This window comes from Chiloscyllium punctatum, chromosome 16 (assembly GCF_047496795.1).
Source record: "Chiloscyllium punctatum isolate Juve2018m chromosome 16, sChiPun1.3, whole genome shotgun sequence".
Lineage (NCBI taxonomy): Eukaryota > Metazoa > Chordata > Chondrichthyes > Orectolobiformes > Hemiscylliidae > Chiloscyllium > Chiloscyllium punctatum.
In genome coordinates, this window is record NC_092754.1 from 21,911,032 (window position 1) to 21,929,554 (window position 18,523).

Here is an 18,523-nt window from a genome sequence, read left to right on the forward strand (position 1 = left end):
GACAATCTGCAATTGCTTGTCGCATCTTTCACTTTCTGGTTGTAGATTATCTTGGGGCTATATGGGGAGCAGGGAGAGGCTCTACGCAAGAAAGGTCACTAAAGAGAACATTACTATAAATTTGACATCTAGTACTATAGCTGTCAGCTGCTTCAGGATAATTCCTGGCCCCTCTAATAGTTGCAGCAGCAAATCATTTATCGACCAGCAGTGAAATTAGGGCTCCTCCTCCATGCCTGAACTGGACAAGGAATAACAGTTTTCCATTAGAGATTTGCTCCTGGAAGAGTATGATAAACAACAGAACTAATTGCTGTATGTAATCTTTCTTCATATACTACGACAACCACTGCCATCCATCCTGACAAAGAACTCTTCACAGTGTTACAAGAAGCCCTTGTAACAAAAAAAGATTACCAATGGAATAATACAATGGTCGTAGCAATGAAGGAGGCTAATCATCCCATCAAGCTCATACAAGCTCTCAGCAAGAGTAATCCAGCTCACCCCACTCCTTTCCCCCATGACCTGTTACTTCAAACTAGTTCACTTTTAAAAGCCATGGTTGAATCTGCCCCCACTATCCATTCAGCCAGTCCTTTCCAGATCCTGACAAAGTGCTACACAACAAAGCTTTTCCTAATGTTTACATCAGTTCTTTTGCTAACCATTTTAAAGATATCCCCTCTGGTTCCCTGCCCTTCCATCGATGGGAACCAAACCACCCTATCTACTCTATCAAGAATCCTTGTGATTTTGAACACCTCCAGCAAATCTCCTTTCAAATTTCCCTGTTCTCAGGAGAACCCTCTCAAACCTATCCACATCATTTAAGTTCTTATTCCATTCTCATTAATTCTTTCTGTATCCTCTTCACATCCTTCTAGAAGGTGGTACCTCAACTCAAATACAATACCCTACTTGTGCTTGAATTTCCTGTACAAATGCAAATCTAACTTTTTTTTTATTTGAAGATTTAGTTAGCTGGAAAAAGGTACCCTGGAATGATTCAAAGTAAACCCTGGAATTCTCACAATATCCTACCCCTTAGCTACACATGGTCATTCATCTCACAATGTTTTGGGGACCTTTTGACTGCCACATCTACATATGCATGATGTAAGCAGATATGGATAAGGAGGAACATAAATCTCAAGGTGTTGGATTTAAATGAAGCAAATGTTGTTTATCTAAATGAGGAGACCAGGCTAAATGGTAATAACATGTTGAGAGTGAGGGAGCTTTATAATGGCAATGGCATTAACTAAAAAAGTGGTGCACTGTAATTGAGGAAGTCTAACAGCAAATTAGATCACTCTAATGTAAATGAAGGGATATTGCGGGTGGAATTTAATGCTCCCTCCCTGAAGGTGGGTTTGGGTGTGGAGTGTTTCAAACTGGATTCATGAAAGTGTTGATTGGTGACCTGAGGCCTTCTGCCTACACCTGATTAATTCAGGGTGGGGAAGGCTCCTTAATGGTCTTTCCACCCAGAAAAGAATTAAGCTGTTAAAATGCACAATTAATGACCACTTAAAGGTTTCATCCTGCTGTTGTTGGTATTCAGTGTTGAGAGTGTGGTAATGGAAAAGCAAAGCCGGTCTGGCAGCAGCCGAGGAGCAGGAGAATTGTCATTTCGGGCATAAGCCCTTCATCAGGAAGGGTTTATGCTCAGCTCCTCGGATGCTGCCTGACCTGCTGTGCTTTTCCAGTGCCACACTCTCGACTCTGATCTCCAGCATCTGCAGTCCTCACTTTCACCTAGTTGCTGGTATTCAGCCAGAGTTTGGGAGAGTCACCATGTGGGAAAACTGGGCTCCATTCCCCTCATCCCTGCCTTCACTCCCCTTTAGCCTGGGATTGCTCCTCAATCCTGGGTCTTTGGTGGGATGCACTGCCAACAGTTACTACAACTCCCAATGGTGCTGTGGGCAATGGAGAACTGGCACCTTTTGATTGGTTGGCAGCTCTCATGGGTGGCATTTTTGCTTCTAAGTCTATAATCCAGGGAAGAATTGGCACCGGTCACTTTAGTGCCTGTTGGGAACTTAATTTCGGCAAACCTTCTTTTACAGAGGCAATGTGGTGTTCCTGTCAGTGGCGGAAAAGTGCCCATCACAAATAAAATATCCTTCCTATAATACCAATTAGGAATCCATCTATGTAAATAAGCAATTCCACTACAATTGAGGAACTAAAGAATCATCTAATACGTCTTTACATTGTCATCAGATGAAGGAACTCTTTGGCTATCCGAATAGGCCCATAACTAGAGAATAAAGCCATTGGATCTTCGAACTGTCCAACTGCACCAGAACCTCCAAGCTATTCTGCAAATAACTCTGCTCTTTAAAACATTTCCTGAAACAGCCCAAAAGCAGCCTGATGGTAACCTCTGAACATTGACTGACATCACCAGTGCCCCAGGAATGCGTTTCTTTGACAACATCTCAGGATGGCTGACCTTGTGTAAATGCTGCTTTATGTGCAACGTAACTAACTATACATGGTCACCAGCAGTTTGGAAGTTCAGCTCAGAATGCCAGGAATGTTTTCCTTTTTTAAAACATACTTCCCCCAATTCCACTGTGGATTCCTGAGTAACCGATACTTTCCCAAATTTCCCACTTTCATCACTTGTGGTAGTTGCAGCGATATTACTCATCAGGGCAACATTTTGACCAGATGTTTGACTCGCAACCAACAGCTCTGATTCTTTCCTAACACGTACAAGGTTTTCTGCTTTATCATTCTGTTCATTCAGCGCTATACACAAACTCAGAAATAAAACCCTCAGTCCCTTTGCTGTAATGAAACATCAATAACTATTTCTGTATTAATCTCTCTCCTATCCCTTTACACCATTATTTATCTACTAACAGGAAGCAGTTATTTTGTACAAATTTTTGATTTAGCTCTGTCTGTTCTATTTGTTCTGGATTCATTTAAAAATAGGAAATCATTCGTGGGACGTGGATGTGGGCATCACTGGCTTGGCCATTCCCAGCAGCCCGTGGGAAGATGGTGGTGAGCTACCCTCTTGAACCATTGCAGTCCACTTGTGTAGGTGCACCCACAGTGCTGTCAGGGAGGGAGTTCCAGGACTTTTAAGCCAGTGTCATTTAAAAGTAAACAGTCCAGGAAGTGGCCAATCAGCCCAACCTGGCTCTGTTAGTCCTCTGAAAGTGTTGTCAAACCAGCACATTCCTCTATTTCATGAGCACAGTCCTTGACTTCAGGTTTTCCTTTTCGAGGTTTCTAGTTCTAACTGGTTAACGTATTTAACAATACCCTCATACTATCTGATACTGAAATTTATATTTGGCAATTCCCGCCCATCATATGAAGGGGAGGCAATTGTAGTAGGAATGTCAATGGGTGAGTAATCCAAAAACCTAACTCTCTGACAACGTAGGTGGTGGATGGTGAAAATCAGGCCCAATAAAAATCTGGAATTAAAAAGCTAGTCTAGTGGCAACAATAATCCATTGTTTTAGGTATCCACCTGGTCCACTATAGTCTTTTTAGGGAAGGAAATCTGCCATCCTTTATTGATCTGGCCTACACGTGACTCCATACCTACAGCAATTTTATTGACTCTTAACTGCAAGCCACTTAGCTTTAGATTAATTGGGGATGGGCAATAAATTCTCACTCAGACAGTGATGCCCACATCCCATGAGTGCAGACAAAAGAAACGCAGACAGTGAAATGTACAATAGAAATTAATTGACACCTGTGTGTGGCAAAATACATGGCAATTGGAATTGTTCACTGATGTTATGATATGTAATACAGCTTTAAAAAAAAGAGACCATAGGGTTACCCTCTCCTTAGAGAGACACGACTAGTGGTGAGTTTAACCTGAAGGTCACCACACCTCAGGACAGGGCAAGGATGAGAAGGTGGCAACATCAGCTGGTGCAGGAATTGAACGCACTCGGTTGATGTTACTCTGCATCACAAACCAGCCTTCTAGCCAAGGCTGCTGAGTTTCACAAAACTAGCAGTAGGCATAATCAGCAAGGTTGTACGATTGCCTCCAGCTAAATGGTATACAATATTAAGGGGTGCTTTTACTCATGTCCAGGCAGGCACAATAATTTTGTATTTTTGTTGTTTCTGACCTTTCCTTTGAAAAGGAGAATTGCCCTGGTGCAGTTCCACGTGTGCTGTTCTCATATTTCTGGGGTTCAGTAGTTTGGTACAAATGTGAGGATCCCAGAACATCAGGAACCTTAGGACACGTAGCAAACACCACTTCTACCAGAAGAGGAACTAAATGAAAGAGAAATGCCACAAACATGACAAACTGTAGCAAAGAGTTGCTCAAGATCTTGGAATGCACTGAGCGGTACTTTTATTGGAAAGTTGGAAGAAAATCAAGCATCAAGACCTGTTTCCTTTTGGGCTCAATCTGAGCAAAACATGGCGCACCTCCAGCTGACAAAACACAAAGGCCTTACCACAAATTGGAATGAATGATGAATGAACAATCATGTCTCCCCAGACCTTTTACTGCTGAGCAAGAGGGTTGCTCTGGAGACCCCGGGGATTAAACGCCATTTCCAAAGACACTACAACAGCCCGGGAGGAAACAAACATGGGTATTACAATAAATGATGCTTTTTACAAAGATCCTTTGAACACTTTAGTCCATTCGTTTTAAAAACATCAGATGGAAGAGAAAGGACTACTGAATGACGGCGAAGGAATGTAAATGTCAAGATTTCACACCTGGAATCATATTTCCCAGTGTGGGTTAGGTTAAATATCTTGATCAAGTCCAAGGCAGTGACTTAGAGTTAAGGACATAAAAATAGGATAATACAGTACATGCTTTTCAGGGCTGTGAACTTGGGAAGGCTTCCGCATGCAGAATAAAGGGAATGGACGCCAATGAACAAACATTTTACTCAAGGTTCTTGTTGGCCTTTAGCTCCGAAAATAAATAGGAACATGTTCCCTTGTTTCCCTTGATTTCTCAGGAGGTCAAAAAAACTATCTATCCAAATTTTCCGGGGTTAGAAAATTCCAGAATCTCAAACCTTTGAGTGAAGTAATTTTTCCTGATCTTAGATCTAAATGATTGGCCCTGTATCATGAGACTGTGTCCTCAATCTTCAGATTCCCTTTCTGGGAATGGATACGTTCATGAATTAAAAAGGTCAAGGCACCATTGTCCTACTAGAACAAAAGGGGTGCTCTCTCATGAGAGAGAGAGAGAGAGAGAGAGAGAGAGAGAGAGAGATGACTGGGGTGGTTTAACCTGAGAGTCACTATACCTCAGGAGAGGAGAAAGGTTGAGAAGGAGACACCTTTAATGGTAACTTCAATCAGTGCAGGGATTGAACCCATATGGTTGGCATCACTTTGCAAACTGAACTACCAAACATGTATTTATGGATTGTGAGAACTGGAAAATGGCCAATTGGACATTACTGGAATGAAAAGGATTTATCAGGTGCTTGTTTGAAACTGCAAAATCAAAAATTAAAGATTATCATTTTCTATTTACTCTTTACAAAATAAAATTATTTTTATGGTAGATAGAAGGGTGGAGTTTTCTTGCTTTAAAACTTGAACAGACAGACCTTGGAAACCCTAATGGCTCTGGGCTGCTGTTCGCCTAGCAATAACCTCTGGACTGAGGTAATGGGTGTTTTTCTTTTCCTACACACCCAGGAGCTGTGGGCAGTGGCTGAAGTGTGTAGGATGTCTGAGTCTGTAACAGTCAGAATATAGAGTTGAAAGAAGTGCTGTCTATCTGTCTCTCTCAGTGAAGGAGTTTAGGAAAAAAAATCTGCTAAATTTCAAATGTCATGACCCCTAGCTATTTCCAACTGAATCTAAAATCTGATCTGAAAATTTCTCATCATTTCGTAACCAACAGGAATGAGAGTCCATTCACAAGAAACTAAAGGAGCTGTGAGAAATGCACTCAATCTACTTTTATAGTTTGAGCTCTTGGTTCATGGGGCTTTCCCTACTTTTCCATTGATAATTGCTCTGCATGGCTGCATCATGTATGCCTTTGTCCTGTTTGTGAATGAATGCATGTGCATTAGGGCTTAAGGGGGTTGTATTTTAATTCAGCAGCACATTATTGCAGATGCTGGAATCTGTACTGAAAGCAATCAAATGCTGGAAATTACAGCTAGTCAGGCAGCATCCAAGGAGAGAGATCAAGCTAACTTTTCAGGTCTAGATAACTTTTCATCAGTGCTGGTGAGCCACTTTGAAGAAGTCATCCAGACGCAAAATGTTAGCTTGCTCTCTCTCCAAGAATGTTGCCTGACCTGCCATGATTTTCAATTTTTTTTTGTTTTCAGTTGTATTTTAATTTGCTTAGTTGATAATTGACATTATGTTGAAAATCACACAACACCGGGTTATAGTCCAACAGGTTTATTTGGAAGCACTAGCTTTTGGAGCACTGCTCCTTCATCAGGTGGCTGTGGGAATAAGATTGTAAAACACAGAATTTACAGCATAAATTTACAGTGTGATGTAACTGAAATTATATCTTGAAGACTTGGATTGTTTGTTAAGTTTCTCATCTTTTAGAATGACCATGTTGGTTTCAGTTCTTTCATGTGTAAATCGCAAAACTTTTTAAAAAAAGTTACATTCTCAAGTGAACTTTAACAGATGGCGTCATGTCAGCCCAGATAATGCATTGAAGGTGTGAGGTGCCCTGTGTGAGACTGTCTGTGCCACAATGGTCTGGCTGATTCTAATCTAAAAAACAGATTTACAGAATCCTACATGGACTAATGCGGTGTATGAGCAAACTAAAATAAAATTCCACAATTAGATTACTCAGTGTGGAAACAGGCCCTTTGGCCCAACAAGTCCACACCGACCCTCTGAAGTACAACCCACTCAAACCCATTCATTTATGCCTTCACCTAACACTACAGGCAAGTTAGCATGGCCAATTCACCTAACCTGCACACCTTTGGACTGTGGGAGGAAACCCACGCGCAGTCACGGGGAGAATGTGCAAACTCCACGCTGTGTGTGTGTGTGTTTGTGTGTGTGAATGTAAGTGTAAAGGGGTATAGGTCTGTGAGAGGATGTGTATGGGAGTGTATGTATGAGCACATGAGAGAGGGTCTGCATGAGTGTGTGTGTAGGAGTGTGTGCGTGCGTCTGTTTGTGTGTGTGTATAAGTGCAATGGGGTCACCTGGAGCGTGACATGAACTCAAGGTCCCAGTTGAGGCCATCCCCATGGATACCAAAGTTGAAAATGTTTATCTTTTGTATGAAGAAAAAGTTTGTCTAAATAATATTTTTAAGTTTAGCGAGAAGCCTGGTGAAAATCTCTTTTGTTCTAGTTAACAGTAATAAAGAGAAACAAGCTGATCATTTTAGAGTGATTCAGTAAGATATTTACACTTCTGTTGTGGCTCATGGACTACTAGGCCTGACTTCCAGCATACACCTCTTGACAGCCTCTTAACACCCTTACAAACAGGGAGAGTGTCTCAATACCTAGCTTGACAGCTCCTTCTTCTATGTTTCAAGAAGATCACCTCTCATTCTTCCAAATACTAGAGAGCAGAGATCCAATTATTCAGCCTGTCATTATATGACAACTCCTTCATCCCATAGGCCAATAAAGTTAGCCTTCTTTGCCTGAAACACAAGTACATTTTCCCTTAAATAGAGATGCAAGCAGTAGATGTGCAAGATGGAGCAATTTGGCAGCTTTTACTGGAGTGGTGGAGAGGTCTACCTACTTCCTGGCTGAGATTGGCAGGGATGGTAAGCTCACAGTGACTCCACTGAAATCTGACTGGGCCCTAGTCACTGTGGGTAGCTGAGTCAGGATCTCAAACTCATTGTTCCAGTCAAATATGAACCATCTGTTGTACTGCTTTCCAAGAACTTGTAAACACCTCCTCTCTGACATGAATCATTTTGCCAAATCCTCAAAAAAAGAATCTTCAGCACTTTCCACACAGCAATGAAGGTCAACACTAGGCAGCATGGTGGCTCAGTGGTTAGCACAACGCTAGGGACCCAGGATTTAATTCCACTCTCGGATGACTGTCTGTGTGGAGTTTGCATGCTCCCCCCATGTCTGCATGGATTTCCTCTGGATGAGACGGTTTCCTCCACAGCCCAAAGATATGTAGGTTAGGTGGATTAGCCAGGCTAAATTACCCATAGTGTCCAAGGAAATGTAGGTTGGGTGGATTTTCCATGGGAAATGCAAGGTTACAGGAATAGGGTCGTTGGGTAGGTCTGGGTGGGATGCTCTTTGAAGGGTCAGTCAATGGGCTGATGGGCCTGCTGTAGGGACACTGTAGGGATTCTATGATTCTATGAACAGTGGCTCATCCTTTGACTTATGGCACTGCACCTTTGTTTTATGTTGAGTAAAGTTAACTATAAACACAAAAGTCCTATCAGAAAAAAGATTAGCTTAAACTAGACATCTGTGGCATCACTTGAGTCCAAAATGCTCGTTCTTTATCGTCCAATAGTATCCTGCTGCTAAGGTGATGCTTTGCTGCTTTATGAACTCAAAGCCTAACTGCTGAAAATTGTCAGTGTTGGGGTTGATTATATTCTAATTCCTATTAGACATAGGCTGAGGATTACCAAAGGATAAGTTTCTCTGGAGAAACAAAGCACGGTGGCACAGTGGTTAGCACTGCTGCCTCACAGCGCCAGAGACCCGGGTTCAATTCCCGCCTCAGGTGACTCTCTGTGTGGAGTTTGCACACTCTCCCCGTGTCTGCGTGGGTTTCCTCCGGGTACTCCGGTTTCCTCCCACAGTCCAAAGATGTGCAGGTCAGGTGAATTGGCCATGCTAAATTGCCCGTAGTGTTAGGTAAGGGGTAGATGTAGGGGTATGGGTGGGTTGCGCTTCGGCAGGGCGGTGTGGACTTGTTGGGCCGAAGGGCCTGTTTCCACACTGTAAGTAATCTAATCTAATCAAAATCAAATCAATCTTTCTCTTCCTACAATATTTTGGAGATTGTTAGAGAGGTAATACAACGTGCCATACTTGCAAGTGTGATGCTTGAGGCTTGATGCTAGATGCCTTACTGTGTAGATAGACATATACATGCACATTGAGGCAATCAAATCTACAAGTTGACATGAAGCATTCAACAGGACAAGCACAGCAGGAGCACGGGAACATCACCACCTTCAAGCTCCCTGACAAATTGCACACTTTTTAACTTGGAAATATACTGCCACTCCTGCTTCGTCATCGAGTCAAAATCCTGGATCTCCCTGTTTATTGTCACTGTGTGTACCTTCAGCACCTGGAATCCTGAGAAATCAAAGAAGCAAGCTCACCCCCACCTTCCCAAGAGCAACTAGGGATGACCGATAAATGTTGACCTTGTATAGCAATGTAATATTCCAAGAATCTACTTTAAAAATATTCCTCAAATGATTGTGCTGCCTGAAGTGAAACTTAGTCCAAACCAACGGGAACGTCCCAGTTGGAAGCCTGGCACCTACTGTGTTAACTGGCTCAGCCACAGACTTCCAACATCCTCCCACTTCAGATCATTATCGAGTGACACCTACTGCCATTAGGCTCACTTCAACTCCAAAATCCTCCAAAATGTAACAGAAGCGGACTGGGTGCAAGGTCTGTGTTGCACATTTTCAACCTCAAGTCCAATGCCATTCAAGCTTTGGAACAGGGAAATAGATGGCTTCCAATTATAGATGCTCCTGAAATGAGAGGCTTCAGTTAAGGGCATAGAATAGCAAAGCTGTAATTTTCTATTTTACAGAGGAGAAAGTTGAGAAGAAATTTGATCGGGTTTTCGAAATCATAAGGGATCGGGAAAGAGCAGAAACGGAGAACCTGATGCTGTTAGTGTAGGGATCAAGAACCAAAGGTGACTGGCAAAATAAGCAATGGGAATCTGAGAAAAATATTCTTACGCAACAAATGGTAACAGTGTAGAATGAATTGCCTGAGAATGTAATGGAGACAGATTCAACTGTGGCTTTTAAAAGGAACTTGGCTAATTTGCAGGAGAGACAGGGGTGAGAGACTAGGTAAGTAACTCTCAAGGACATGATGAATAGCCCCCTACTATGATGTAACCATTGTGTAAATTAGCCTTTCAGAAGGTGGGTGGCTGGAGGTCAGTGCTGTGGCTCAAAGGGTTAAATAAACAGCATCACTAACAAGTGGCCTAAAAGTTCGCAGAAGGCTCTGGCAATGAATGCATCACACAACAGCTCTGCTGATCAAAACACAACAATAAAGAAAATTATTGCTACAAACATCCAAACTTATTTTGACGCAGAAATGGGGCAAATCACAAGGCTTCCAAACAAGTTTCCAAGTGCCTGCAGAGAGCAGCCGAAAAGAAACTATTCAGGCACTCTCCATGTGCAGTGCTGCTGCCAGAATTTCAACAAATTTTCCAGTGTTTCAGTATCATTTGCCATCATTCCAACTACATTAAGTGGTACTCTTTTAACGGACCCTCTGAGAGTGACCATTTCCTGAGAACCTACCTGAAGCAATGCCACTGGAAATATTTACTTACATTAAATGACTTCAAGATGTTTCTTTCTGTCTATTTCTGTCCCTATAATAAGTGCTGTTTTAACAAGTAGCTATTTTCAATGAATGCCCTACAAAATAAAAATACTGATCCCAGCCTCGTTTAAAAGCTGTGCAGATACAGTACAATGCTATTTGATCACTTCATTGTGCACACATCTCTTTATGAGAAATTCTCTTCAATGACATGGACCAACTGACCTAATGACAGTTTGAGCTGTGGATCACACATCTCCATGAAAAGCTTGGGTTCAGTCCCACATCAGGTACTTGAGCACAAAATGGGGGCTGATACTTCAGCGCAGCAAATAGGGACAGCTGTACTGTACAGCATATTGCCTTTCAGATGTGACATGAAACTTCAGTTCCACTTGTTCTCTGTGGTGAGCATAAAAGACCATGTACGGTAGAGTAGTTTTTTTGATGCCCACATAATCTGGTCATGATCACCTATCTGTTTGGCACAGTTGGACACTGTGTTTCCTACATTGCAGGATTGGCTGCATTTCTTGAAAAGTGCTATAAAAATGCAAGTTTGGTTTTATAAGTCACTTGCCTTTCAAAAAGTTGCTCACCACATTAAGAAATGGTTTCCCTGGCTGAGAGAGTTACAGAGGACATGACTGGCTGTGTCTGATCTGTATAAAGGTCTGGTTTAATGCTCACTCCAACTGCTGGGCAGCAGGACGGTCCCCAGACATCCACAAGGAGCTGATACTGTAGGCTAGGGCTTGTAAAAACATCAAGTTTGTTCCTTCATGTGATGTAGGCACATCCACTGTGCTGTCACGGAGGGAATTCCAGGGTTTTTATTCAAGGACAGTGAAGGAACTAGAATATAATTCCAAGTCAGGGTGAGGTGTGGCTTGGAGGAGAACTTGGAGGTGGAGGAGGTGGTGTTCCCATGCATTTTCCACTCTTGTTCTTCTATGTGGTAAAGGTCACAGGTTTGGAATGCTCTGGTACAGAAGCCTCAGTGAATAGCTGTGCTGCATCTAGTCAGTAGTACAAAATCTGAAGTGGTAGATAAGAATACATGAAAAAGAGTTGAAGTTTTATATATTTAGTGCCAAGTATCTCCTTTCTTGAAGCGTTAATTTCTGCATCAGTGAATATCCAAGAACATTTCTCCAAAGCTTCCCTCAACTAATGATTCTTTGTGTGTGCGCGCACAGGAAGCAAGTACTGCAATCTGGCAGGTCATATCTGACCCTGGCTTCGACTTATTTAAACAGAAAGCAAATATCCTTTATCCCACGAAAACAAAACGTTCAATGTTGCTAAAATTAATTCAGCAAGCACTGGTCAGTTAATTTTAATGCTTTCAAACCACAATGAGATAACATCCTCATGGATAGGAAGAAACTGAGTCATTGCATCTTTTTGTTTACGGGAATCAGGTTTCCTGTTCTAATCAACTGTTATGCTTTGGAAACTAGGATCAAACATTCTCATTCAACATAATTCCAGTGGGAAACTGAGGAACCTCTGGAGACACAACTGCACCAATTTGTTCCATTTCCAAAGATTCCTCTTGGCTTTTTAAAGCTGCAAACCTTTCTCCAGTGGTGGTTCAGTTGCTATCATTGGCACCTATTAGTAGAAGGTTATAGGACTCAAACCTATTTGCGTGTATGGTGTGTGCCGATTCTTCCAGTGCAGTACTGAGTTGGCACTGTTCTGTCAGAAGTGTGGCCTTTTGAATGAAATGTTACATTCAGAACACAATGACCCCCTTAGATGAACTAAAAAGATTCTGGTGGGTACCATTTCAAGGAAGAGATGCAGAGTTCTTCTTACTGCCATGTACAATATCTAGTCCTCAGCCAACATCACTAAGAAACAGATTGTCTGGTGATCATTACATTCCTGTTTGCGGAGGTTTATTGTGTGCCATTTGGCTGCCATGTGCCCTCTGTTACAACAGTGACTACACTTCAGAAAAGACAAGCATTCTATTGGGTGTAAAGTACCTGTAGTTGTGAAAGGTGTAACTTAGATGCAGGTCTTTTCCAGTTTTCAGTTCAAGACATTTACAACTTCGCTCTCATCAATTCATAAAAGCAGCAGAATTAGACCATTTGACCCATCGAGTGTGCTCTGTGTTATTAAGATGTGGGTGTACTGTATCTTTAAGAGATTTAAAAGCTAGCAGTGACAGCACAAAGTGTTCTCAATAAGAAACAGTGTAACATGTGCTTCAGCTACTGAGGTAGCTAGGGTAGCTGGTTGCCTGCAAGCAACAGAACAGATTCAAATTACCCCAATCAGTTTGAATTATACCCCAAAAAATACCAAACTCCAATCAAGTTTGAATTTAGTATACTGACAATCTCAAAAGCCAATGACAAGATCTGATGCTTTGGAAGTATAAGATTTGGGAAAATTGAACAGTTCAGAGGAGAGCTGCCAAGCTACCAGCATGTAAAGACTGTCTGAAAAATAGCTCTCTTAAAAGGTACCTTTATCAATCAATAACCGGTGAAGCAGAATACCCAAGAAGAAGATAAGACAGGAATTCAGAGAAAACTAAAAGCTGCCTGGTTTTGAGATAAGAAGTTTTGTTTCATAAATCTTACTTGGGAGTTTTAATAGACTAGTATTGTAGAAGGGAAAGGTAAAAGTTAGGTTAGAGGAAAGACTTGTAAGTAGATGTTAGTTAATTATTCTCTGTTATACTTTAAGAAATAAAGATGTTAATTTTTACTTTAAATAGTGCTTGGCCTCTCAAATTTTCATAGATTACTGCACAGGATAAATCTTTTCTGTGTTGCTGGTTTACAGTAAGCAGGAGAGTTTACCCAGTGTTGTAACATATGCCATTCGATGATAGCTGATATATTTCTCAAGCCCATTCTCCCTGTAACACTTGGTCCCTTTACCAATCAAGAACCTTTCCCTGTCTTAGTGAGCGGCATAGTGGCTCAGATGGTTAGCACTGCTGCCTCACAGCACCAAGGTCCCAGGTTCGATTCCCACCTTGGGTGACAGTCTGTGTGGAGTTTGTACATTCTCCCAGTGACTGTGAGGGTTCCCTCTGGGTGCTTAGGTTTCCTCCCACAGGTCCAAAGATGTGCAGGTCAGGTGAATTGGCCATGGGAAATTGCCCATAGTGTTAGGTGCATTATCCAGAAGGAATTGGGACTGGGTGGGTTATTCTTCAGAGGGTTCCCACACTGGAGGGAATCTAATCTAAAAAATACACTTAAAAGAGTTGGCCTCCACAGCCCTCTGTGGCAACAGGTTCCACAGATTCACCACCCTCTGGCTGAAGAAGTTCCTCCTCAACTCGGTTCTAAAAGGCCAACCCTTCACTCTGCTAGCTGTGCCCTCAGGTTCTAGCCTGTCTTACTAGTGGACAGGTGTTCTCTGTGATCCCTCTATCCAGGCTACTCAGTATTGTGGGTTTTGTACCCATGCTCATGAAGATTCTATGTCAAGAATCCACGCTATTCTCACACTTGATGACACTGTCAGAACTGCAAATGTGATGTGAATAAAAACACTGTCACCATCCTTTCTCCCACTGACCAATCGATTCTTGAAGCATGAGTACTGCCCTCTGAGAAGCTGCCATCTGGGATTGACTAACAAATCACACTTAAACTCTGCAGACAAAACTTGGTGCGTTTTTTCCTCTGTGTACAACGTCTGGGCAGCCTCCAAGGCGAGACGAATTAGTAGAAATATGTGGTCAACAGAAGCTGCCAATTTAGTGTTAAAATGTTGGGCTGTCATGCACACCAGCAATCTACGTCACAAAATGTTTCAGGCCTAACAGTGTGTTTACAAACAAAAACCTTTAAAAAGAAATGTATTAAAAAGGAGACAAGCTTTTTCCTGCACGTACACCTTCCAACCTATAGGCAAATACACTTCATCGACCTCCAAATGACCTTATTTACATGAGTTAGAACTTGAAGCTTTAATAACATGCTTCACCTAAACTTGGTTCCACATTAGAGACCGAATAATATACTGTATTAAACAGCATCCTGTTCCTCTCCTTATATCGTGGTGCATTTTTCAATTTGCTGTGAGCAACCACTTCTTTGAGTGATGGAATGTTTGCTTCATGTCAGGTGGTCATGGCTCAAGCCAAACATCAGGGCTGGTACATCATAATCCAGGCTAATGCTCCATGGCCAGGAGTTGAAGAAAGGATTTGAGGAACCCATAGCCTTCGGTGTTTTGGTCTGGCTGTAATTTTTTTTTTCTTTGTTCATAGGATTTAACTATCACTGGCATCCATTTCTAATAAGCTCCTCCTTAAATCACGTTCACCCCAATACCTAAGGTAGCCATTTGATACAACCTCGTACTTGCTTTTTACTCCTCACAGGACAGTTACTTTTTAGCCACAAAGCTACAGATATGGAGGCACACGGAGATCAGACTGGGTATGAAAGGCAGATTTCCTCCCCTGACAAATTTTAGTGAATCAGATGAGTTCTTTTAACAATCAGTGCTCACCATTCCATTGACTAGCATTTTAGATGAAACTGAATATATGTTCTCCTGGCTACTCCAGTGCTCTTTGAACATATCTTCAGAACCTTAGTTCTGAATTACTGTCCAGAGACATTACCACAATGCTACCACTGCTCACAGGTTGGGTCAGTTTATTGGATTAGCACACTATCTTTGCTCTGGTCCAGTTGAAAAGAAGAGGATATTGGGATCGGGATCAGCTTTTTAATCATAACCATTCTGCCCAAATGATTTTTGGATCAGGTATTAATGGTGACATATGTTCTCAGCCTGTGCTAGTCTCCAAATCTCCAGCACGTTCAGTGTTTAAAGAGTGAGCAAATGCAATCCTTCCTTTGAGAGCAATTGTGACAATTGCTTGAAAATGGGACCAGCTGCACCAAATGTTCCAGTGGCAAATATTCATTACAATCTATGTGATAATGTGTTTAATATGTTTGTATGCACGCCATATAAACAAAATAGAGTAGATTGGCATTTTCAAGGACTGATGAAGAAAGTCTGCTCACCATGGGGAAAATGTACATGCCAGAATTCAGCATGTTTTTACCACATGGGATAATGGAGAGTGACTCACTGACACCAGGAGCAGCTCACTTAGCGTACAATGGGATCACTGTGTGTCTCCAAAATTAAGCAAGATTTTGTGTCACTTGATTTTGCAGCACCCTTTGGATTTAATTCCTGTTATTTGTAAATGTAGAGGAATACAAAATGACAGAAACTGATGACTTACCATGTGGTAGTTGATCATTTCTTGTAAGCTCTCTCCAAATTTCTGGAGGCATTCCTGAAATAAAATAAAATAAAATAGAGATTTCCAAGTGAAAATGACTAGAACCTTCTCTGAAATCATAACCTTAGATGTAAACTGAGTGCATAGCACACTTCATCAACATCACTTTCCACCATCCTTCTGGTAGTTTGATTGAGACCTCAATGTCAGAGCAGCTAGCCAAGATGTTTGTCATGCTGCTTCATTACTATTTTGCATTTTGGAGGGTTAAACCTTGTGCAACTTCAAACATTTATTTCCAAGCCTTTTCTCAAACTAGCCCACATCTAACACAGAAAATCAACCCAATTTCTTTGAGGATATTTCCAAGAAACTACCAGGTTATTCAGGTTACTATGGAGAGATCACCCAACAAAAGACAAATGGAAGCAAATTAGGACTGCAGTTTCTGCATGCTGTACTACAGAAAACACACAGAATCTTGCTGCATTAGTTCTTTAGCAGGAGAGAACAGAGGGGGCACGGATCTCAAGAATCTTGGTGAAGCAACGTGCAAACTAGCTAAAACAAATGGAAATCTAAAAGTGGCATGGACAGCTTAGACAAGCTAAAGAACTGGATATTTGTGCCAGAGGTGACCAGATTATAAAACAAAGTGTTTTAATTGGTCGGTTGGAAAGGAAACCTGGCAAGCTGTGTCATTAGCTGTATGGTGAATGTAACTTCAAAAATTTTATTTAACTTCAAAACATCCTGTGGTGTTTCAGTAGGACTGTGCCTCGTTGGTGTTAACCTCATCTAGGGTACTCAGGCAGATTAAAGCTACCAGCGAAAGTGATTCAAGGGCCAGATCCACTGAGTGATAGAAATGAGAAACCTGTTGTACAAGAGGCAGCGTTGAAAGGACTTTGTGACTGCACTTGCAGCTTCTGATCTGCTGGGAGTTGATGCTGAGAAACTATCGGCTATTTAAAGCAAAATTCATTGCTTCTATCGAAATACTATTTATCTGTTAATGTAAGTTTGATTTATCTTGATTTTGGGTTTGAGCATTACAATTTAAAACATCGAAAATCTGTCATTCAGTCCTTCTGTTGGGATGCTTTGAAGATTGCTTTCTCTCTCTTTTGATCTCTTGCTACTGTAACACAGGAAGCGATAGATGGGAGCCATTAAAGGCAGTAATCATACTGACTGACTGCATGATATCGGGAAACATGAGAACAAATCTCAACCACTTTACTGCAACCAGCTGACTTGTAGACTACATTGAAATCACTTGTCACATGTGTAACTGATGGTTATGAGTGGGGGAAACCAAAGGATTTTCAAGCAAAAAAAAAGGAGTCTTTGAAAATAGCTGCAGATTTGACCATATGTTCAGCTGGACACTTCAGATATGGAGGATTTTTCAATTGGCCTACTTGGCAAGTTAGATTACTGGTCTGTGGGTTACTCCCCTTATGCTGCGGCAGAGTGGATCAGTGGTTAGCACTGCTGCCTCACAGCGCTAGGGACGCCGGTTCAATTCTTGCCTCGGGAGACTGTCTATGTGGAGTTTGCACATTTTCCCCATGTCTGTGTGGGTTTGCTCCAGTTGCCTCCCACAATCCAAAGATGTGCAGGTTAGGTGGATTGGCCATCATGTACAGGAATGTGCAAGCAAGGTGATTGGCCATGGAAAATGCAGGGTTACAGGGAGCTGAATCCGGGTGGAATGCTACTCTTTGGAGGGTTGGTGTGGACTCGATGGGCCAGATGGCCTGCTTCTACAATGACAGATTTTCGATGTTTTAAATTGTAATGCTCAAACCCAAAATCAAGATAAATCAAACTTACATTAACAGATAAATAGTATTTCAATAGAAGCAATGAATTTTGCTTTAAATAGTCGATAGTTTCTCAGTATCAACTCCCAGCAGATCACAAAGTCCTTTCAATGCTGCCTCTTGTACAACAGGTTTCTCATTTCTCTCACTCATCGGATTTGGCCCTTGAATCACTTTCACTGGTAGCTTTATTCTGCCCGAGTAACCTTCACCATAATTTTCTGGGAACATGGCTCCTGTGAAAATAGGTCCCTTGAGGTGCAAGATTGAACAATTCAGTGGAGGAAGAGGCTCCGCAAATATCCCCATCTTCAACGATAGAAAAACCCCACACATCAGTGCAAAAGATAAGGCTGAAGTATTCAAGGCAATCTTCAACCAGAAGAGTCAAATGGATGATCCATCACGGCCTCCTCCAATGGTCTCCAGCATTACAGATACCAGTCTTCAGCCAATTTGATTCAGTCCACATGGTATCAAGAAACAAGAGTCACCGTATAGTGCAAAGGCAATGGGTCCTGACAACATTCCAGCAATAGTACTGAAGACTTGTGCTCCAGAATCTGCTGCTTCTTTAGTCAAGCTGTTCCAGTACAGCTACAACACTAGCATCTGTCCAACAATGTGGAAAATTGCCCAGGTATGTCCTGCACACAGAAAGAAGCACAAATCCAATCCAGCCAATTACCACCCCATCAGTCTACTCTCAATCGTCAGTAAAGTGATGAAAGGAGTCATCAACATTGCTGAGCAGGTGCTGCTTGATAACAATAACCTTAGGTTCTGCCAAGGCTACTCAGTTCCTAATCTCATTACAGAGACAAACACAGACAAAAGAGCTGAATTCCAGAGATGAGGTGAGAGTGACAGCCCTTTGCATCAAGGCTGCATGACCCAAGTGTGGCATC

The 18,523-nt window shown here is 41.9% G+C and overlaps 1 protein-coding gene across 1 annotated transcript in view; it reads right to left on the bottom strand.

The window, feature by feature from the left end:
• Positions 1–18,523, bottom strand: part of acap3a (ArfGAP with coiled-coil, ankyrin repeat and PH domains 3a) — a 303,937-nt gene that overhangs the window by 110,979 nt on the left and 174,435 nt on the right. Inside the window, exon 4 of the mRNA XM_072586472.1 lies at positions 15,787–15,840. Coding sequence (XP_072442573.1) covers positions 15,787–15,840 — 54 coding nt within the window. The remainder of the gene's footprint in view (positions 1–15,786; positions 15,841–18,523) is intronic.